At 34.9% G+C, this 23,752-nt stretch overlaps 1 protein-coding gene across 1 annotated transcript; it reads left to right on the top strand.

The window, feature by feature from the left end:
• The first annotated feature begins 19,153 nt into the window (after nt 1–19,153).
• On the top strand, nt 19,154–23,334 carry LOC146745455 (uncharacterized). The gene is made up of 4 exons (XM_085499480.1): nt 19,154–19,461; nt 19,608–20,572; nt 20,995–21,669; nt 23,290–23,334. The coding sequence occupies exons 1-4, from the start codon at nt 19,299–19,301 to the stop codon at nt 23,332–23,334; spliced, it is 1,848 nt and encodes a 615-aa protein (XP_085355606.1). The 5' UTR covers nt 19,154–19,298.
• The last annotated feature ends 418 nt before the right edge of the window (nt 23,335–23,752 follow it).

Below are 23,752 nucleotides of genomic sequence, written 5' to 3' on the forward strand. Positions count from 1 at the left end.
TCAAAAAACAGTCAGTGGATGTACATTCCAGTTGTTAGAAGAGTGACAACAAGTATGTCAAAACACTGTCAGTGGATGTACATTCCAGTTTCAAGAAGAGTGACAACAAGTATGTCAAAACACAGTCAGTGGATGTACATTCCTGTTTTTAGAAGTGTGACAACAAGTATGTCAATCCACAGTCAGTGGATGTACATTCCTGTTTTTAGAAGAGTGTCAACAATTATGTCAAAACACAGTCAGTGGATGCACATTCCTGTTTTTAGAAGAGTGACAACAAGTATGTCAAAACACAGTCAGTGGATGTACATTCCTGTTTTTAGAAGAGTGACAACAAGTATGTCAAAACACAGTCAGTGGATGAACATTCCTGTTTTTAGAAGAGTGACAACAAATATGTCAAAACACAGTCAGTGGATGTACATTCCTGTTTTTAGAAGAGTGACAACAAGTATGTCAAAACACAGTCAGTGGATGTACATTCCAGTTTTTAGTAGAGTGACAACAAGTATGTCAAAACACAGTCAGTGGATGTACATTGCTGTTTTTAGAAGAGTGACAACAAGTATGTCAAAACACAGTCAGTGGATGTACATTCCTGTTTTTAGAAGAGTGACAACAAGTATGTCAAAACACAGTCAGTGGATGTACATTCCTGTTTTTAGAAGAGTGACAACAAGTATGTCAAAACACAGTCAGTGGATGTACATTCCTGTTTTTAGAAGAGTGACAACAAGTATGTCAAAACACAGTCAGTGGATGTACATTCCTCTTTTTAGAAGAGTGACAAGAAGTATGTCAAAACACAGTCAGTGGATGTACATTCCTGTTTTTAGTAGAAGAGTGACAACAAGTATGTCAAAACACAGTCAGTGGATGTACATTCCTGTTTTTAGAAGAGTGACAACAAGTATGTCAAAACACAGTCAGTGGATGTACATTCCTGTTTTTAGAAGAGTGACAACAAGTATGCCAAAACACAGTCAGTGGATGTACATTCCAGTTTTTAGAAGAGTGACAACAAGTATGTCAAAACACAGTCAGTGGATGTACATTCCTGTTTTTAGAAGAGTGACAATAAGTATGTCAATCCACAGTCAGTGGATGTACATTCCAGTTTTTAGATGAGTGACAACAAGTATGTCAAAACACAGTCAGTCGATGTGTATTCCAGTTGTTAGAAGAGTGACAACAAGTATGTCAAAACACAGTCAGTGGATGTACATTCCAGTTGTTAGAAGAGTGACAACAAGTATGTCAAAACACAGTCAGTGGATGTACATTCCAGTTGTTAGAAGAGTGACAACAAGTATGTCAAAACACAGTCAGTGGATGTACATTCCTGCTTTTAGAAGAGTGACAACAAATATGTCAAAACACAGTCAGTGGATGTACATTCCTGTTTTTAGAAGAGTGTCAACAAGTATGTCAAAAAACAGTCAGTGGATGTACATTCCAGTTTTTAGAAGAGTGAAAACAAGTATGTCAAAACACAGTCAGTGGATGCACATTCCTGTTTTTAGAAGAGTGACAACAAGTATGTCAAAACACAGTCAGTGGATGTACATTCCTGTTTTTAGAAGAGTGACAACAAGTATGTCAAAACACAGTCAGTGGATGTACATTCCTGTTTTTAGAAGAGTGATAACAAGTATGTCAAAATACAGTCAGTGGATGTACATTCCTGTTTTAGAAGAGTGACAACAAGTATGTCAAAACACAGTCAGTGGATGAACATTCCTGTTTTTAGAAGAGTGACAACAAATATGTCAAAACACAGTCAGTGGATGTACATTCCTGTTTTTAGAAGAGTGACAACAAGTATGTCAAAACACAGTCAGTGGATGTACATTCCTGTTTTTAGAAGAGTGACAACAAGTATGTCAAAACACAGTCAGTGGATGTACATTCCTGTTTTTAGAAGAGTGACAACAAGTATGTCAAAACACAGTCAGTGGATGTACATTCCTGTTTTTAGAAGAGTGATAACAAGTATGTCAAAACACAGTCAGTGGATGTACATTTCTGTTTTTAGAAGAGTGACAACAAGTATGTCAAAACACAGTCAGTGGATGTACATTCCAGTTTCTAGAAGAGTGACAACAAGTATGTCAAAACACAGTCAGTGGTTGTACATTCCTGTTTTTAGAAGAGTGTCAACAAGTATGTCAAAAAACAGTCAGTGGATGTACATTCCAGTTGTTAGAAGAGTGACAACAAGTATGTCAAAACACTGTCAGTGGATGTACATTCCAGTTTCAAGAAGAGTGACAACAAGTATGTCAAAACACAGTCAGTGGATGTACATTCCTGTTTTTAGAAGTGTGACAACAAGTATGTCAATCCACAGTCAGTGGATGTACATTCCTGTTTTTAGAAGAGTGTCAACAATTATGTCAAAACACAGTCAGTGGATGCACATTCCTGTTTTTAGAAGAGTGACAACAAGTATGTCAAAACACAGTCAGTGGATGTACATTCCTGTTTTTAGAAGAGTGACAACAAGTATGTCAAAACACAGTCAGTGGATGAACATTCCTGTTTTTAGAAGAGTGACAACAAATATGTCAAAACACAGTCAGTGGATGTACATTCCTGTTTTTAGAAGAGTGACAACAAGTATGTCAAAACACAGTCAGTGGATGTACATTCCAGTTTTTAGTAGAGTGACAACAAGTATGTCAAAACACAGTCAGTGGATGTACATTGCTGTTTTTAGAAGAGTGACAACAAGTATGTCAAAACACAGTCAGTGGATGTACATTCCAGTTGTTAGAAGAGTGACAACAAGTATGTCAAAACACAGTCAGTGGATGTACATTCCTGTTTTTAGAAGAGTGACAACAAGTATGTCAAAACACAGTCAGTGGATGTACATTCCTGTTTTTAGAAGAGTGACAACAAGTATGTCAAAACACAGTCAGTGGATGTACATTCCTGTTTTTAGAAGAGTGACAACAAGTATGTCAAAACACAGTCAGTGGATGTACATTCCTCTTTTTAGAAGAGTGACAAGAAGTATGTCAAAACACAGTCAGTGGATGTACATTCCTGTTTTTAGTAGAAGAGTGACAACAAGTATGTCAAAACACAGTCAGTGGATGTACATTCCTGTTTTTAGAAGAGTGACAACAAGTATGTCAAAACACAGTCAGTGGATGTACATTCCTGTTTTTAGAAGAGTGACAACAAGTATGCCAAAACACAGTCAGTGGATGTACATTCCAGTTTTTAGAAGAGTGACAACAAGTATGTCAAAACACAGTCAGTGGATGTACATTCCTGTTTTTAGAAGAGTGACAATAAGTATGTCAATCCACAGTCAGTGGATGTACATTCCAGTTTTTAGATGAGTGACAACAAGTATGTCAAAACACAGTCAGTCGATGTGTATTCCAGTTGTTAGAAGAGTGACAACAAGTATGTCAAAACACAGTCAGTGGATGTACATTCCAGTTGTTAGAAGAGTGACAACAAGTATGTCAAAACACAGTCAGTGGATGTACATTCCAGTTGTTAGAAGAGTGACAACAAGTATGTCAAAACACAGTCAGTGGATGTACATTCCTGCTTTTAGAAGAGTGACAACAAATATGTCAAAACACAGTCAGTGGATGTACATTCCTGTTTTTAGAAGAGTGTCAACAAGTATGTCAAAAAACAGTCAGTGGATGTACATTCCAGTTTTTAGAAGAGTGAAAACAAGTATGTCAAAACACAGTCAGTGGATGCACATTCCTGTTTTTAGAAGAGTGACAACAAGTATGTCAAAACACAGTCAGTGGATGTACATTCCTGTTTTTAGAAGAGTGACAACAAGTATGTCAAAACACAGTCAGTGGATGTACATTCCTGTTTTTAGAAGAGTGATAACAAGTATGTCAAAATACAGTCAGTGGATGTACATTCCTGTTTTAGAAGAGTGACAACAAGTATGTCAAAACACAGTCAGTGGATGAACATTCCTGTTTTTAGAAGAGTGACAACAAATATGTCAAAACACAGTCAGTGGATGTACATTCCTGTTTTTAGAAGAGTGACAACAAGTATGTCAAAACACAGTCAGTGGATGTACATTCCTGTTTTTAGAAGAGTGACAACAAGTATGTCAAAACACAGTCAGTGGATGTACATTCCTGTTTTTAGAAGAGTGACAACAAGTATGTCAAAACACAGTCAGTGGATGTACATTCCTGTTTTTAGAAGAGTGATAACAAGTATGTCAAAACACAGTCAGTGGATGTACATTTCTGTTTTTAGAAGAGTGACAACAAGTATGTCAAAACACAGTCAGTGGATGTACATTCCAGTTTCTAGAAGAGTGACAACAAGTATGTCAAAACACAGTCAGTGGTTGTACATTCCTGTTTTTAGAAGAGTGTCAACAAGTATGTCAAAAAACAGTCAGTGGATGTACATTCCAGTTGTTAGAAGAGTGACAACAAGTATGTCAAAACACTGTCAGTGGATGTACATTCCAGTTTCAAGAAGAGTGACAACAAGTATGTCAAAACACAGTCAGTGGATGTACATTCCTGTTTTTAGAAGTGTGACAACAAGTATGTCAATCCACAGTCAGTGGATGTACATTCCTGTTTTTAGAAGAGTGTCAACAATTATGTCAAAACACAGTCAGTGGATGCACATTCCTGTTTTTAGAAGAGTGACAACAAGTATGTCAAAACACAGTCAGTGGATGTACATTCCTGTTTTTAGAAGAGTGACAACAAGTATGTCAAAACACAGTCAGTGGATGAACATTCCTGTTTTTAGAAGAGTGACAACAAATATGTCAAAACACAGTCAGTGGATGTACATTCCTGTTTTTAGAAGAGTGACAACAAGTATGTCAAAACACAGTCAGTGGATGTACATTCCAGTTTTTAGTAGAGTGACAACAAGTATGTCAAAACACAGTCAGTGGATGTACATTGCTGTTTTTAGAAGAGTGACAACAAGTATGTCAAAACACAGTCAGTGGATGTACATTCCAGTTGTTAGAAGAGTGACAACAAGTATGTCAAAACACAGTCAGTGGATGTACATTCCTGTTTTTAGAAGAGTGACAACAAGTATGTCAAAACACAGTCAGTGGATGTACATTCCTGTTTTTAGAAGAGTGACAACAAGTATGTCAAAACACAGTCAGTGGATGTACATTCCTGTTTTTAGAAGAGTGACAACAAGTATGTCAAAACACAGTCAGTGGATGTACATTCCTCTTTTTAGAAGAGTGACAAGAAGTATGTCAAAACACAGTCAGTGGATGTACATTCCTGTTTTTAGTAGAAGAGTGACAACAAGTATGTCAAAACACAGTCAGTGGATGTACATTCCTGTTTTTAGAAGAGTGACAACAAGTATGTCAAAACACAGTCAGTGGATGTACATTCCTGTTTTAAGAAGAGTGACAACAAGTATGTCAAAACACAGTCAGTGGATGTACATTCCTGTTTTTAGAAGAGTGACAACAAGTATGTCAAAACACAGTCAGTGGATGTACATTCCTGTTTTTAGAAGAGTGACAACAAGTATGTCAAAACACAGTCAGTGGATGTACATTCCTGTTTTCAGAAGAGTGACAACAAGTATGTCAATCCACAGTCAGTGGATGTACATTCCAGTTTTTAGATGAGTGACAACAAGTATGTCAAAACACAGTCAGTGGATGTACATTCCAGTTGTTAGAAGAGTGACAACAAGTATGTCAAAACACAGTCAGTGGATGTACATTTCAGTTGTTAGAAGAGTGACAACAAGTATGTCAAAACACAGTCAGTGGATGTACATTCCTGCTTTTAGAAGAGTGACAACAAATATGTCAAAACACAGTCAGTGGATGTACATTCCAGTTGTTAGAAGAGTGACAAGAAGTATGTCAAAACACAGTCAGTGGAAGTACATTCCTGTTGTTAGAAGAGTGACAACAAGTATGTCAAAACACAGTCAGTAGATGTACATTCCTGTTTTTAGAAGAGTAACAACAAGTATGTCAAAACACAGTCAGTGGATGTACATTCCTGTTTTTAGAAGAGTGACAACAAGTATGTCAAAACACAGTCAGTGGATGTACATTCCTGTTGTTAGAAGAGTGACAACAAGTATGTCAAAACACAGTCAGTGGATGTACATTCCTGTTGTTAGAAGAGTGACAACAAGTATGTCAAAACACAGTCAGTGGATGTACATTCCTGTTTTTAGAAGAGTGATAAAAAGTATGTCAAAACACAGTCAGTGGATGTACATTGCTGTTTTTAGAAGAGTGACAACAAGTATGTCAAAACACAGTCAGTGGATGTACATTCCTGTTTTCAGAAGAGTGACAACAAGTATGTCAAAACACAGACAGTGGATGTACATTCCTGTTTATAGAAGAGTGACAACAAGTATGTCAAAAGACAGTCAGTGGATGTACATTCCTCTTTTTAGAAGAGTGACAACAAGTTTGTCAAAACACAGACAGTGGATGTACATTCCTTGACAACAAGTATGTCAAAACACAAACAGTGGATGTACATTCCTCTTTTTAGAAGAGTGACATCAAGTATGTCAAAACACAGTCAGTGGATGTACATTCTTGTTTTTAGAAGAGTGACAACAAGTATGTCAAAACACAGTCAGTGGATGTACATTCTTGTTTTTAGAAGAATGACAACAAGTATGTCAAAACACAGTCAGTGGATGTACATTCCTCTTTTTAGAAGAGTGACAACAAGTTTGTCAAAACACAGACAGTGGATGTACATTCCTTGACAACAAGTATGTCAAAACACAAACAGTGGATGTACATTCCTCTTTTTAGAAGAGTGACATCAAGTATGTCAAAACACAGTCAGTGGATGTACATTCTTGTTTTTTAGAAGAGTGACAACAAGTATGTCAAAACACAGTCAGTGGATGTACATTCTTGTTTTTAGAAGAATGACAACAAGTATGTCAAAACACAGTCAGTGGATGTACATTCCTGTTTTTAGAAGAGTGACAACAAGTATGTCAAAACACAGTCAGTGGATGTACATTCCTGTTTTTAGAAAAGTGACAACAAGTATGTCAAAACACAGTCAGTGAATGTACATTCCTGGTTTTAGAAGAGTGACAACAAGTATGTCAATCCACAGTCAGTGGATGTACATTCCTGTTGTTAGAAGAGTGACAACAAGTATGTCTATCCACAGTCAGTGGATGTACATTCCTGTTTTTAGAAGAGTGACAACAAGTATGTCAAAACACAGTCAGTGGATGTACATTCCTGTTTTTAGAAGAATGACAACAAGTATGTCAAAACACAGTCAGTGGATGTACATTCCTGTTGTTAGAAGAGTGACAACAAGTATGTCAAAACACAGTCAGTGGATGTACATTCCTGTTTTTAGAAGAGTGACAACAAGTATGTCAAAACACAGTCAGTGGATGTACGTTCCTGTTTTTAGAAAAGTGACAACAAGTATGTCAAAACACAGTCAGTGGATGTACATTCCTGTTTTTAGAAAAGTGACAACAAGTATGTCAATCCACAGTCAGTAGATGTACATTCCTGTTTTTAGAAGAGTGACAACAAGTATGTCAAAACACAGTCAGTGGATGTACATTCCTATTGTTAGAAGAGTGACAACAAGTATGTCAAAACACAGTCAGTGGATGTACATTCCTGTTTTTAGAAGAGTGACAACAAGTATGTCAAAACACAGTCAGTGGATGTACATTCCTGTTTTTAGAAGAGTGACAACAAGTATGTCAAAACACAGTCAGTGGATGTACATTCCTGTTTTTCTTGATGATGACAATAGTTTTTAATTATAGCATGTTTAAAGGGGAATTTATCAATCACGGGGATTGCACTTGATGTTTATTTGCATGGTAGTTGCAGTCGTTTTTTTTTTTCTATTGTAATTGTATTCTGTTGCGCATATTAACTTCAAGATAAATCCCAGTAAACACAATGACTATGCGTATAGGGAAGGTCACTATTTATTGTGCATGAAAGATTGTAGGGTCAGGTATTTGTATGCACACAGTGGGGGCATCTTTTTTTTGTGTACCGTGCACATTTAAAAAAAAACACCAGTAATTTCTGTCCAGTCCCTACTTACTCGCGACTGCTGACGTCAAGCTAAGAGAAAACGAATATGGTGGGATTATTGAACACAATGCTGTATTTTAACTAGACAAAAAATACATACTTTTCTCCTGTCATATTCCTCCAGTGAAGTGCGGCATATTCTCCCCCACACATTGTCTGCGCAATTCTTTCCGACATATCCCGGATATAGAAGGACCGCAATAAGTATTTGTCTATGATTGGATAGCTGTTTTTATGGTAATTAACAACGTTGTAAAGCCGTATACCATCTCCCAGTATTAATACAACGCAGCGAGTATTCTTTGACGTGAAAAATCGTTTCCCAGATTCCTGAAATCCGTCTGTAGAATTCAACACTTCGGGAAAGTCTATATCGAGTACAAACCGTTCATTTCTGGAAGACATTATAGGCTTGGCGTTGGGGTCACGCTGGACATGGTCCTCAGTAACTCGCCTATCGCCTCGTATATTTATAATTGACTCCACTGGTAAGTTGGTTCCACAGTTCGCTTTAAATTCCTCAAGTGTTGCAACTGGGACGAGTTCCGATAACTTGTCCATGTCGAATGTTTCATTGCAGTTCCGTAGCCTTTCAGAGACATTTGTTATTCCTTGGCTTTTGTGAGAAAAAAATGGTGACTGTACGATAGTTCTGTTTTCATTCAAGGCAAAGTTGACAGCTAAACGAAATCCATGATATACTGAATTAGGACCTTGTTGACCGTAAAAATATACTGGTAACACGTATCTCTTATTACTGTACTCAATCGTCGCTTCATTTGATAGTATGTGCTTTAACTCAACCAATTCTCCAGTCTTCAACTAAAATTGCAAACACAAAATTAGTGTAATCTTAAATAGTTAGTAATAATTAGATCATTGTTATGCTGTGTAATTTGTTATACCGTGATTATGTTATTGTGTTTATTTTATCATTGTTTTATTAAAGGTCCGTTTTACCAAGAGTTGAGATCTAAATACATCCCAAGTTATTATTATTATACATTTCGCTCGAATAATTTATATCGCTATTACAATTACAAAATGCAGTAATCTTGTGTAATATTTCTAAATTTATTTTTCTCGCCACAAAAAAAACGTAGTACAATTATTTTGGTCTGACAGGTCACGTTCTTTTCATATTTTCTTGTTCTTTTTCAGTCACTGTAAAATGACATTGTCCTCTGTAAAATGTTATGTAATTACAATGAGTATACCTTGAGGCCGGAGGCCTACAGTATTATGCATAAATTTATTTATATTTATTATTATAGGTGCGTTCACACATAGATGTCAAACAAGTTAGCTTAGTACGGGCTACGAAACCGCAAGTACAAATTAAATCGGGCCTGATTTTATTTGGTATATGAATATTATCATAGTTCATATATGAGCTCAAAATAAATATTTTACAAATCGAGTTTCAAAGTTGCTGTCTACTATCAGTAAATTATTGCAATTAATTATAGACTCCTCATTTACATGAAAGAATTACCATAGTGATGTCAACAGAGGACATTGCTACACAACATAGACAGTAGTAGGATATGGCGCGGTTCTGGAGAACGCATCATGTTCTACTGACTTTTATATAATCTAAAATAGACTTTCACTAAATGCTTTGATATTTAGTATGTAGATACTTGATCAGTTTTTAGCAAATATTTCCTTGATGACTTGTTCTTAAAAATAACTAACTCAATTGCTTTGATACTTGTGTCAAATGCACACAGTGGGAGTCACTGCATATTAGTTCATCTCTGTAGGTATCTGTATTTATGGATGTCAGTTCCATAAATATCCAATCATACAACCTCAACGATGCTTTGTGATAGTGAGTAGAACTAATGTTTCAGTGGAAATCTGAGCACTTCTATGTAATAGTGCTATACACTACCCTACTTCCAAATGAAATGCCATTCTCCCAATTGGCATATTTTTTTGTTTAACAAATCTTTGACGACAAATATCACGCTGTATTATTAGATCAGTACAGCTTGATGCATTTACGGGCGTTCGGAACCCTCTTTCTTGTAATATCGCAACCTGCCATCGACGCTTACAATTGTATATTTGGAGTTTCCTCTGTTTCATACACGCCTCGCACATATATTATGGGTTGGCGGGTTGTGCATTATTGTTTAAATATTTTGTACCCGGGAAATATTCAATTATTTTCCAGTCAAAAAATTACGATTCATTAGCATACTAGTAATTCACATACGAGTTACGGTATTTAGCGCATGACACTTGCATGTATCCCTTTGTCCGACGTTCGGTTTGTGGTGTGGCCGTGGCTACTCGAAATAAATTTTACCCAAAGATGATTTAGTATTTGATTTTTTAAATCTATTTTTTTGTTGTTGTTGTTTCATTATTATTCGTATGCTATTTCAATCTAAATAAATGAACAACCCGCTATCTTAGCAATACAAAATAACATATTCAGTCTTCCGTGGAATGAACACAATAACGCCATATTGGATGAAATACAATTTTTTAGTTTTCAAAGTTCATTCTATGTTACACACATAATATAAAATTCAGATTAAATTGAAAAAGGTAGCCCATGAGTTTTTAAAGTGGGAATCTTAATAATTATAGGTTTCCATGAGTTGAAGGTGATGATAATAACCAAAATATTATAAATTAAATCGATTCGAACAGGTTGCACTGGCTATATGTGTCAGCTGTTTCTGTTTTATTGACAACGCATGTGTTAGAATAGCGACAAATCTATACTCTGAATCCTACAAAATAATAAATAACAATTCCCATATACGTATACAGAAACAAATTCAACACATTAAACAGGTTCACATGATTTCGAAATATAATAGTCGTTTGCTTGCAGTCGTTTCACAATCTTATTTGTGTGCAAGATCTTGCGGACAAAACATATAGAATGAATTTAGTAGATATCGAGTACACTGTATATTAGACTGGCAAAGTTGAATTGGGACTTCTTTTTTGTTTTAGAAAAAAAAATAATTTCAATTTTGCCTTTTTAAAGTGATCGCAAAACTAGCGTGACTGCGAAAGAAATCCAGACTGAACGCATATGCAGGCGTACGTGACCTTCACTCCTGAGGTCCCGGCGATTTTGAAAGACTACTTATATACTTTGGACATTTTAATCGACTGGTTTTCAGTAAAAATTGATGAGAATATCGCCTTTGCACTTAGAAAGTTAAAGTATCCATCTCTGCGATTGAATCGAATCAATCTTTAAAAAGGCACGTTTACTTTCACACACCTACTCATGAATAATCAATGACATGAATAATTAATATCAGTCAAATGCCCGCAGATGCGTCCAGTCGGGATTTCTTTAGCGGTCAGGTTAGTTTTCGCGATCACGCTGAAAGGACTAAAAGAACAATTATTTCATTTTGTAAAACAAAAAAGAAGTCCAAATTTTGCCAGTCTAACTGTATATATATAATTGCAAAAAAAAAACAAAAAACAAAAAAAAAACACGTACACACTCGCATGCACAGTTCTAATAACAAAGACACTGTTTATATTTCAACAATATAATGTATATTTATAGCCTACAAACACATATGTCCTCTAAACAAATACTAAATATATTACTTATGCTCAAACTGTTTTCAGTAGTTCACACGCAAATCTCACGAGGTAGTGGGAAACAATCAGCAGAAATTGCAACATACATAATTTATGATTGATTCTACTTCATTTTAAACAAAATTCGCACAAATAAATAATGTGAGGATGGTTGTGCTGCAGACATATAAACACACATTAGTGTTGTATCTTGGAATCTGAAATTATGGGTCAATTATAGTTAATTACATTATATAATATACTACAAATGTGAAAGGAAAAATTTAAAATAGATATAATACAAAAACGTAACAGTCTGGCTGACTTTGAGTGGGCACGCTAAACATTGCTGCAACACGTCAGAGATCTGTGAGCGGGCAGCCTGGGAATATTAATTATCGAATAAACATATTTGTAATTATGTGTTGTGACACTGACTTCAATCTTCGAATTTTAGTGAATACTTTTTCAGTTTAGTTAATTTTATTTAATCTCGGTAGCCCCTTAGGTTGCCTGTACTTATTAACACAACGTCCAAGAGAAAAGAACAGTGCATATATAATGACACTTTACATGAAAAGTACACAAAATAGCAGTACACGTAAACACAAATTACCCAAAACATAAAATTTAGTTCAAAATTGACTACACAGGTATTGTTCATATAGGTTCACATGTGTGAATGTGGGAAGACTTAATATTAGATGGAATTAAATTTTATAAGTGCATTCCCGTGTAGCTTAAATAACATTTCATATAATGGATTATAATTATTACACGATGGATTTGAGAAGATAATCTGGTATTATAGCTGTGAATATGTGGTCTTTGGTTGTGAATCTTGTTAATATACATTCTAGAGCACACCCCGGCATTCGACCTGCTCCATTATGGATTACGTACATGCAATCTGTCGAGACTACCGTCGTCTGCACTATTAATTAAAGCACCCTAGTAATCAAAATTTGGCAATACAAAACTGTTAAAAGTAATTAGGCTTGATATGTTTGTACATTAGGCACATTAACTTTAATAGACAGTAAATTGAGTTGTAAGAAAAAAAATAAAGCTAGAGTCGGATTGCAGGTATTGATAGAATATGGAAACGACAACCATCACGGAGGTAAAACACTAACTAATTCGGTCGTACTTCAAAAAACCTTCAAAAAATATGGAATCCCTTGAATTTACAAAAGATTATTAGGAATAACATGGAAACAAGAGATGTCACATGAGTATGTTCGAAAAAAGATTGTAGAGATAAGTAAGCGAACTGAACCAGCAGTATTCATTCGATGATTCACCCTCCCTGCGTATATAGAAAAATATTATAACGAATTGTACTCACGTGTACTCTGAGCGGTGTAGAATTTACATCAATGTGTCGTTGAATATTTTTAGTGTGAAGTGAATTGCCCATGAGAATAGTCCAGAAAACTACCACCGTGCTAACTGAAACGAACAAGACGGATATTTTTCCACGAGCACTCATATTGACGTCCACTACTAACTGACGTCAGACTATAACAGGGATTACACTATTACTAATATCGAGGGGTCTCTCAGATCGTGACTATTCGTATTTCTTTAACTCTTTAGTGACGAATTTGCGGCGAAGAGAATTAAAATTAAGTTTGATTTCGTGTAGGTGAGGCAATGAATTACTACAACCCATTAATAAACAACTAATTTCATAACTATTTTTGATTTCATGATTTTAACCCACCCTCTGTATATAATATCCTAGTGCGAGATACCTGATAATGCTGCAGATTTTACATAGAACAATATTTTGTTGTGTGGAGCATTATAATAACAACCATTTCCACGTTCGTCTCTACGATAACTTATATTGTAAATCGAGTCGCAAATGAGTATTTTAGTGGTTTGCCGTTACTTATTGAATGTAAGTAGTGTGTTAAAGGGCGGTGGTCGTTGCGCTGCGTCATGTTCGATATGGGACTCATAGCGACGTATACAACGCGTGTAAAATACATCGTTTATTTACATGAAATTCGAACACGAGCTGCGCAACGACCACCGCGCTTTATGATTATGATTTGAGAAATAATTAGTTGGTTGCCAAGCAGCTGTGCATTTTATGTTTTTCAAATCTAAATCAAGAACACGATACGTTTTCCGGATTAAGTATCTATATTTAACTTGTAGCTAGGATGTGGTACGCTGGTTAGAGTATTTGTATTCGTCATTAGAGAGGCTTAGACACTCTTCAGGAAAAAATAGAGAACTTTTTGCCACGTCTTTCAAAACACGCGTTATGAGCTTCAATTACAAAAAGCCTCCCATGGAAAACTATTATTCTATGTAGTGCATTTAGTATGACGTGTAGTGCATTTATTATGACGTGTAGTGCATTTATCATGACGTGTAGTGCATTTATTATGACGTGTAGTGCATTTATTATGACGTGTAGTGCATTTACTGCAAGTTTGTAACAGACAGAGGTTTTCACTGCACTCATGTTGTTGTTTTTTCTACATAGTTCATGTCCTTACTACACACATGGTTAGTAGTGTTTTCATCAACGCCCAGCTGCTATAATTTACCAATCACGACCACCTTTAGATGCATGAGTTAATCGCGACATATCATATGTATTCACAGCTTTTTTAAAACAATATTGTTTAAAAAGAAGTTGAGAATAATTGTAGTAAATAACCCTCACATAGTGTGTCTGTCACAACTGGAATAACACGAGTATGTTTCACAATTGATATATGGGAATATGCAGTAAATTATTAAGAAGTGATAATAATCGGCAAGTATGAAAAACAGTCATTTAAGGTTGTATGCGCGGAAATGCACTGCGCATACGTTCTGCGCATTTGAAGCAGAAGTACGCTTCGCGATCGCCGAATGCACGCAAATTTAAAGGATTTTTGACCGAGAAAGAGAAGAGAAGAAGATTGGCAGATATCCAGGCCAACCGCCAACATAAGAAAGTTGCTGAAGTAGTTTTAGAATCAAATTCAGGTACGTATGTACGGTGTCAGTATACGACGTAAACTTTGGTTGAGTCGTCTGCAACTGTATCCACAACTCGAATCAATATATTTTTAGTCCCCGTTCAGGCGCAGCCTGAAAAGGAGAGTTATAAGTCAGGTTTTGTCCGTTTTCCGTCTCCAACATTTTCTCAGAAATTCTACAGCAGGTATCAGTGAAACTTGGCAGGTTGATGAACAAGTGTATTCCGAGTATGCACGTAATTTTTTTTTCCAGATCTGAAAATCCCAAGTGGGTCTTTTTCACGATTTTTATCAAAAATTACCTCTCCCGGCAACATTGACAGAACGTCTGCGCATGCTCAGAATAAATTAATTACTGTAAAATACTCTGTTTATTTTTGCTGGCAACATTTTTTTGCTATTTTCGCTGAAGGAATGTTTCAGTTAAAATAAAATCCAGCGAATATTCCCTTTTTCCTATATTTTACAGTCAAACTTGTCAAAAATCAATGAAAATAAATTCAATACAAAAAACAGCCAGAAAAAGTCTTTTCAGCGAATGATAATTCCAGCTGAAATAAAATATTTTATAGTAGATTAGATCTGTGAGTAACGCTACAGCACGTGATTTCTTCATTGCGTGCAATTTATTATAGTACTGTTATACATGTATTCTGTTCGGCTCAGTGGTCTTATTCACTAGTTACTAGAAGAACTAGTAACCTTATTTGATTTCAAGAACTTCAAGAAGGCGGCATAAGAGACGTGTTTGCAAAGGTAAGTTCTCCAGTTTCTACAAAATTTAATGTATTTTGGGGTGCGATTGGTGTACATTCCGTGACGTACGTACGGACGTGAATATTATGATGATTGCCAGCTTTATATTCTTGTGAAAAGCCAAAAAAGCAAACAATTGTCTCCAATCTACGAAACTAGTTTGTAAATTGTATACCGTGTCAAATTATTGTACACGGACGATTAATTCATGGGGATCGTAAAATCGTTATCCGGTCTTTTGCTTGTGTCACGATTTCCGAAATATCCACAACTCGGGGGGGGGTGTCCCTGTGTCGATCAATTTATTCATTATATAATAGTAGGTTGCCTATGATTATATTCGTATTTTTATGTTGTGAGCATTAAACTGTTAGTTGTAATGAAGATTTTGTCGATCTCGTGCGATTCAACATGGCCGATGTGCAGTGACAACACATGTATGGACGTTCGGTCGAGTAGTCTGCAACGGACCATGAAATCGCCCGGCGTTTTTTCGGCATTTTTTTATAGTTTTTTTAAAAAATATTTTAGATACTTCATTCCCTCCTGGCGCCTAAAAGAGTCTAATTTATATTGTACCATAGTAGTCATTGGTCATTGACACATACTGTGAATAGCCCGAATGGGTAAGCTTCGTTTCGAAGCTGTTATTTCTGTGAACAATGTTAAATTATTCTTTGAATGCTCAGTTTATATTTTGAAAACAACTAATTTGTTGATTAAAAAAAAATCATGCCGTTTTCCCCGTCAAAATCAAAGCATAAAGATCTCGCCAGAACATCGGTAAAAATTACTACCGCGTTGCGTTCACCACGAGGTCACTGAACCGTCATTAACACAGAATGACCAGATTGTGCTACCGTGATCATTCGCTACCGGTACTAACCACTAAGCAAGGTATTCGTGTTTGTATTTATTCGAAACTTCTTTTAGAACATACTTTACTTTTCGTTATCAACAAGATTATAAAAAAAATAATGCATGTTACAGTATGTGAATTTTTTGGGGGGATTCAATTCCAACATTTCGCGATGCCTATGATCCAAAGGCCTTTCACTCTTCTCTGAGTGTGACACCTAAACCAGAGGTTTTATGGTGTATAAACTGCCACTAAATGAAAAGGCTGTTGAACCTTATTAAAATTTATAAGTACATGTTATTATGCATTTCATTATGAAAACTGACTAAATTAAATGTGATCTTATTTTTAATTATGATTATGATTTATATCGGTAATGACGTTTTCATCCAATATTAATTGTGCAATTGTTAAAATGCCTACCTACACATTTATTGTTTTTGTTTCTGTTGCCCTGAAATAGACATTTGTAAAAAAAAAAAAGTAAAAAAATCATGCTTGATTAAAATAAAAAAAAAATGTAGTCATGTAGCCCCTTCCTGTTACCTGTTTTCAACTTCTTCCAAAGTAAAACTGGCGAAGCCTTGTAATTGCCATACAATCATCATTTGTGGGAAAACTTATGTTATTGAAAATCTTTATTTTGTTGTCTGTGAATTAATATAATATTTGAAATGGCGTAATGGTGCAAAATATTCTCAAACAATCGGTCTTCTGATGACACTACACTGCATATTTATGCACAGTCAGTATCCCAATGCACGATCACAGCTTACTAAGTGATGATGGTGGTTGAAATGGAAAACTGAATACAAAAATCCAGTAATATCTCAAACGAATTTCCGCCTGCTGTGAATGCATGTTTCGTTGCATCAAATAAATAACCTAATTTTATGATAGAAGCTTGCAATCTTGTGCCATACAGGGTCAAGTGATTGAGCAATAACAAATGTGATTTTATGTATTAGGTCATTGAATGTATCCAAAAACATGGTACCAATGATCTGAAATTTCAGGAGTGCTCGCTGAAGGTTTATCAATCCTGCGTATTGTCTTGTTCTTTTTCAATCCTGCATTTCAGTTACTAGAATTCATACTAAAAAAATAGTTTCTGTTTTTCTTCTAATAATTCGGCCACTTTAAGAAAACAAGTATTTTTCCATGGTCGAAATGCAAGAAGAATACAAAACTACTGTGATTTCATAGCAATACCTGTAGGACCATTGTCAATTAGTTCGCCTGATCAACACAGCGTTATACATAGGACTGATATTGAATCACGGAGAGTAAAATCTTGTGATACTAATCTCTAGAACCAACTCAGATTGGTACATATGTCTTATGAACCCACATGTATATATCTTTGACTATACTCATTTTAAACTTTTTTTTTTACAGTGGTGCTGTGAACTGAATTCTTTCTGGGTTCCTACAACATGGAGTGTCAGGGACTTTATTGAAATGTTGTACACAAATTTCATAAAATTCTGAATATATCTAGAAGTCAAAATTAAATGGTTTACAGTATTTATACCCATTAATAATTGAAATGCAATAATATCACTGCACTAAAAAGACTTCAAACAATTATTGTTACTTCTCCATTGAAGGTTATGAGCAGACCAACCTTTACTTGCTCTGAAAACATAGCTTTTACAATTGTTTAAATTAACAGATGTTGTTCTATGTACAATGAATACATTTTAAATAATAAACCTTACTGTGTTAATAACAAATTGTATTTGACAACATGAGAATGATTCTGATGCCCAGTGATGATGTTCAAACAAACCCAGGTCCTGGTAATATACTAAGACCTGATTAACAAAGAAGTCATGTACATCAAGGTTCACTCAGATTTATGAATGCAGTTTCTTGAGAAAATATACATGTATGACAAATAGTTTTGTTGCACTTATGTACTCTGAGATTCTGAACATGGGTCAGTGGAAGTTTTTAGTTGTCAGTACAAAACTAGATCATCGGAAATCACTTTATGATGAGTTGTAACCACAAAGAGTACATTCACCTGTTTGCAGATGTTCTTTGTACAACTTTATAATCAAATAACGGGGACTGTGACATTTCATGTCTTGTCGCATTTTATTTGTTTTTATGAACATCGGATTATGCTTATTTTGGGGGAAACAGTGTTTATTTTTTCCTAATTCCTGTTTCACTAAATACAGAAATTGTGATAAAAAAAATATTTGACAACGAAGTTTGTCTGTCGCGTCGTCTGCAGCTTTCATTATTTATGACGAGGTTCCTTCAACGCGAACTGGTAATTTTAACTATACACACAACACCCCCAATTTGAGGGCATGATTGTCCTCACACTTCCATATAACCAAGGGGATACAATTTTAACTATGAATAAACAGCATGTTCAAATATTTTCTATATTTTGCTGTTTTGAAATCCATATTTATTTTCCTAGTGTTATAAATTTAGAGCATTGAAATTTCATCTGTTTACTCTTCAGAAAAACATTAACATGTAACATGATGAACTTGCGGCTGTGTTAAGGAAATTAAAATTAAAATACTTGCATATTATAGTAGATACTTGAATTTTATTTTTTCTATTTGTTATTGTGTCAAATATTTTTGTTCTAAATACATTGTAATATATATTTTTGGACATTTTCTCCCAATAATTTTTTTTTCTGAAAATAAGCCATGACCTAAAAATTATTGTTATTTTTCACATTATCTGAATGTGAGAGAGTTTCTGTTTTTCCTTTGGAAATGATGATTTTGGAATAATGGTTTCTTTTTATTTCTGTAAATATTCATACATTTCTTATGAATAGCACAGATAGTATGTTAACATCTTACTGTTGTCAATATCTGTTAGCCAGTATAGTAGTGCAAATTGCATGAAATTTATTAACATGATGACTGTAATGATAATCTGATTTATCTTTACAGAAGTTACTTCAGAAAGTGCTATAAATTGGAATGTTGGACGCAGAATAGTACAGCTGTCTGTTCTAGCTGAGGGATTAAAAGCCTGTGCTGTGTGTTGTGAACACCTTGTTCTGATGGATTGCCAGGAGGAGAGACGATATGCTCTTGGTAGTGTACTGTATATACCTTGCCATAGATGTGGTGCTGTAAACCATGTGTATACAGGTTCGACACATAGGAATGCCAAATCAAACCAAGGATTACCTATATTTGATGTAAATACCAAATTAGCCACCGGTAAGATTTACAGGCAAACTAAGGATTCATCTCAATTATTAACCTCTTATGGTCATATATTGGTGATCATACTTTTAGTAATGTAGGGCAGCAAAAACTAATCTTATAAAATGTTAATCTAAGTTGTTTCTTATTTCATAACATAGGAATGGTACACAGTGGAATGGGAGAGACTCATGTGAATAACTTCCTTGCCTCACTGAATATACCGGGTATACACCACAAGACATTAAAGAAAAGAGAAAGAGAAGCAGGTGTTGGTATTGAGAATGTTGCAAAACGACTGTGTGTTAAAGCTCTAACTGAAGAACAAAAACTTAGTTCACATGAAAATCAAGTTGATATTTCCTTTGATGGTGCATGGCAGCGTCGTGGCTCTGGCAAAGAATATAACAGTCTGTCAGGTCATGGTGCTGCTATAGGGGAAGCAACTGGTAAAATTATGGGATATGCTGTGCGTTCAAAGGGATGCAAAATTTGTGAAAATGGGGATATGAACACAAGAAAACATGACTGTCGTAAAAACTGGACAGGGAGTTCCAAAGCTATGGAAGAAGATATTGCTGTTGAAGTGGTAAAAACTATTAACAAAACTAGTGCTAAAACAGTATCTTTGACTATGGATGGTGATACAACAACCATTCATAAACTAAGAACAGAAATTAACCAAGATATTGAAAAGAGACCAGATATGAACCACACCAAAAAAGGTCTAGGAAATAAACTATATGAACTTTCAAAAACTCACAAAATATTAACACCACGTGTTATCAAGTATTTTCAAACATGTTTTTCCTATGCTGTTACTCAGAACAAAGGTAGGCCAGCTTTAATCAATAAAAACTTGCTTGCCATTGTTCCCCATGCATTTGGATCTCATGAATCATGTGATCGTAAATGGTGTGGTTACCAACGTCAGCCAGATACTTACTGCCACAAACGTCTTCCATATGGTAAAGATCTTTCTGGGGTAGAATTGCGTAAAGATTTAAAATCTATTTTTGAAATTTATGCTGCATGTGCAAATAAACTTTCTCTTATGAGTTCAACACAAGCCAATGAAAGCTTTCATAACACTGTTGCTTCTAAAGCACCAAAAACAGACATTACAGTAAATCAGAAAGTTTAAATATCCGCAATGCAGCAGCAGTTTCACAGAAAAATAGTGGATACACATATGTTTGTAGTGTTAACAAAGAAAATGGACTGTCTCCTGGAATTGTTTCACAGGTGAGGGGAATAAAACTAGACAATAAAGCAAGAAAAAGAAAGATGCAGACAGAAAACAAAAAATACAAACTTAGACGTATACAATTAAAAGAGGAGCGAAACAAAAAATGTAATGCTACTGAGTTAAGAGAAGGTGACACATACAACACAAACATTGCAATTAGAAATGACATTGATATTACATGTATTCCTGAACCAGTTAATGCTCCTGTAAGTTTTCCAGTAAAAATACTTCAAGATTCTCCTGTTGTTTTATTTGATCTTGAAACAACATCATTTGGTATTGATTCCTCAATTTGTCAGATTGCTGCATCTTATGATGGTAAAACATTTGATGAGTATGTTGACCCCTGTCAGCCAATACATCCAGCAGCATCCAAAGTAACTGGGTTGACATATACATGTGGTAAACTGTTTCATAACTTTAATTTAGTACCAACATTATCACAGAAAGATGCTCTTGAGAGTTTTATAGAATGGATTCCATTAAATTCTGTGTTAGTTGCACATAACTGTAAGAATTTTGATGCTGGGATTCTGGTTAGTTCTGTGCAAAGATATGGTCTTTTAGACAAACTGAAACATAAACATTGCTGCTTTTCTGATACGCTCTCTGTATTTCGTGAAATTTTACCACCTCGATCATCTTACTCTGAAGAAAACCTGGTTAATGATTATTTACACACTGAATACAGTGCTCACAATGCAAAACATGATGTGCATATGCTTCAACAATTGATTGGTAAATGTAATGTTGACATCAGCCATATTAGTAAACATAGCTTCTCTGTTGATTTTATTATAGAAGCTCTTGAATTTCTATTGTGTAAAAAGAAAAATCTGTCGTCTCTTAGTCAACGAATAAGTAAGAAGGTAATTACCCCCGGTACAAAGTGTATGGCTGAGAAAATAGCTGCTTCTGGTCTGGCTTTTTGTTACTTGAACTTGGCTTATAGCAGAGGAGGAATAGATGGATTGGTGAAGTTGCTTAGTGAAGATTATTTTGGTCATCCACGGTTAACCAAACATAAAAAAACATTCTTGTCACTATCCCAGTTTTTTGAAAAGAAGTAACTATATTTAAAACAATGATTAATGACTCTTGTGATATTTTTTTAGTTCACTAATCCATCCATTCATTACATGACTTCTTTGAGAACACTAGACTGATATTTGGTATGTAAATGTCTCATAGGGTGAAAATGGGATTATTCATGCAATGTTGGCATATTTTCAGAAAAGAAAACACTTTTTTTGTCCATTGAAGGTTATTGTATCTAAATATATGTATTTATATCTCGATTTAAAAAAATAAATACATACATTTGTATATTAATAAAATGATAAAGTAAGTGTTATATGATTTTAAAATATGTGAAATATTTAATTATATTAGTATTTATGGACCACTTTTATTTATTTATCGATATATGAATATTTAAAAAAACAGAACACAAAATAAATATTACTTACAACTAAACAATACTGATCTTTTTGTCGCTTCATGTATGTAACACTAGTCATACTCTGCCTTGTATGTATGTTACAGCACACCACACCCCTCCCCACCCCCATACACACGTGTGCCCTAACTGAGATTACAATGCTTTCATCAGTATCCCTCAGAAGAAAATAATAATTCAGTGCATTAGTGGCTTGACTTTGAATTTCTATATTTCCAATGAAAGGTAAGAATATTCTCCCAAGCACCCAGCAAAATATATATAAACTGCACTTCATATATAAAACAATATAATCTACTGATGTTGCATGTACATGCATATGACCATATTTGATGTACCCCGGTATGTATATTGACAAGGGCACTGGCAAAGGGCAAAGGTCACGTAAATGATCCAACATGGCCACCAAGATTATTGAAACTGACAATTAAACTAATTTTTTCTCAAAAAGTAGTGCATTAGCATACAATTTTCAATTCATAAGTACTCAACATATACACAATTTCAAGAGAGTTCCATGGACGAAATTTTTTGTAGGACAGTTTCTATGAATTTTTTTATCTAAAATACAAAACCAAATGAAGGAAACTATTGTTTTCTTTAAATAGGTAATTTCTTAAATTCATTAGAATTGAATTTAAATATGAACTCATATTATGTGCTGATAGGATAAAAACAATTTCAGTAAAAATGTGCATTAAGACTGAATATAAATGACAACTTAAGTTATTTATGAAAGCTACTTAAAAATGCTGACTCAGCATAATTGTAAGTTGTGTATCTTAAAAATTAGTACATTAACCCCATGTTTTTTTCTGTTCTATGAGTTTAGAGTAACATGTCCTGTACACCTGTAGTATTCTAAACGATTTTCCATGTTTTTTTTAATTTTGTAGCATACATCCTTAATGTGTCCTGTGTACCAATAACGAGTAGCATAGGGGCCCCCACATGCAGCGATGGTCATTTGTGGTACTCGGCCGCAAACTATTCATTTTAGTTTCATCAGTTAAAAACTCATTGCAGCTGAACAGATTGATACATAATCCTATATTCACAAATAGAGCTCATGTGTGCCAATATCTGGATAACCATAATGCAGTGATAATTTATAATATTATACTATTATTTTTAGCTGATTGACAACAGATCATCGCTGCTGAACTGTTATCACAGATAAGAAAATATTATATAACAATTTCAGCTAACATATAGCTGTTTTTTTTTGTATGCGATTAAGCGGCTCACGTTCGTGGCCTCCCATGTTAACTCTATTTTTTTTGGCTAAGCATAACATTCTTTGCGGACAGGATGTATTTATACCATTAGATATGCGTTCAAAAGTGGTGACGTGAAAAAAAGGTTTCCAACGATTGACCCGTTTTTCTCCAAATGATGCATCTGTTAGTTTTGTCACTCTAAGCCGAAATAAAAAAAATACGCGCTGCATAGTTTGAACAATGGGTGTTTATTTTACGCATGCGAACGCGTTTGGCGCTGCATGGGCAGCTGAGACTGTTTATTTCAAATATATGTTTAGGTTATTCTTTTTTTTTAATTTTGCTGTCAAAAAACTCATTTTCGATAGTCTAATGAGA

The sequence above is a fragment of the Saccoglossus kowalevskii genome, chromosome 5, assembly GCF_978046115.1.
Source record: "Saccoglossus kowalevskii chromosome 5, keSacKowa6.1, whole genome shotgun sequence".
Taxonomy (NCBI): domain Eukaryota; kingdom Metazoa; phylum Hemichordata; class Enteropneusta; family Harrimaniidae; genus Saccoglossus; species Saccoglossus kowalevskii.

What these genes read in the sequence shown, in the direction of transcription:
- LOC146745455 (XM_085499480.1), top strand. Translation starts at nt 19,299, where the DNA reads ATGGATTGCCAGGAGGAGAGACGATATGCTCTTGGTAGTGTACTGTAT. An exon ending in AAATACCAAATTAGCCACCG is followed by an intron (nt 19,462 to 19,607) that starts GTAAGATTTACA and finishes TTCATAACATAG; the next exon opens with GAATGGTACACAGTGGAATG. An exon ending in GAGGAGGAATAGATGGATTG is followed by an intron (nt 21,670 to 23,289) that starts GTGAAGTTGCTT and finishes TATTATTTTTAG; the next exon opens with CTGATTGACAACAGATCATC.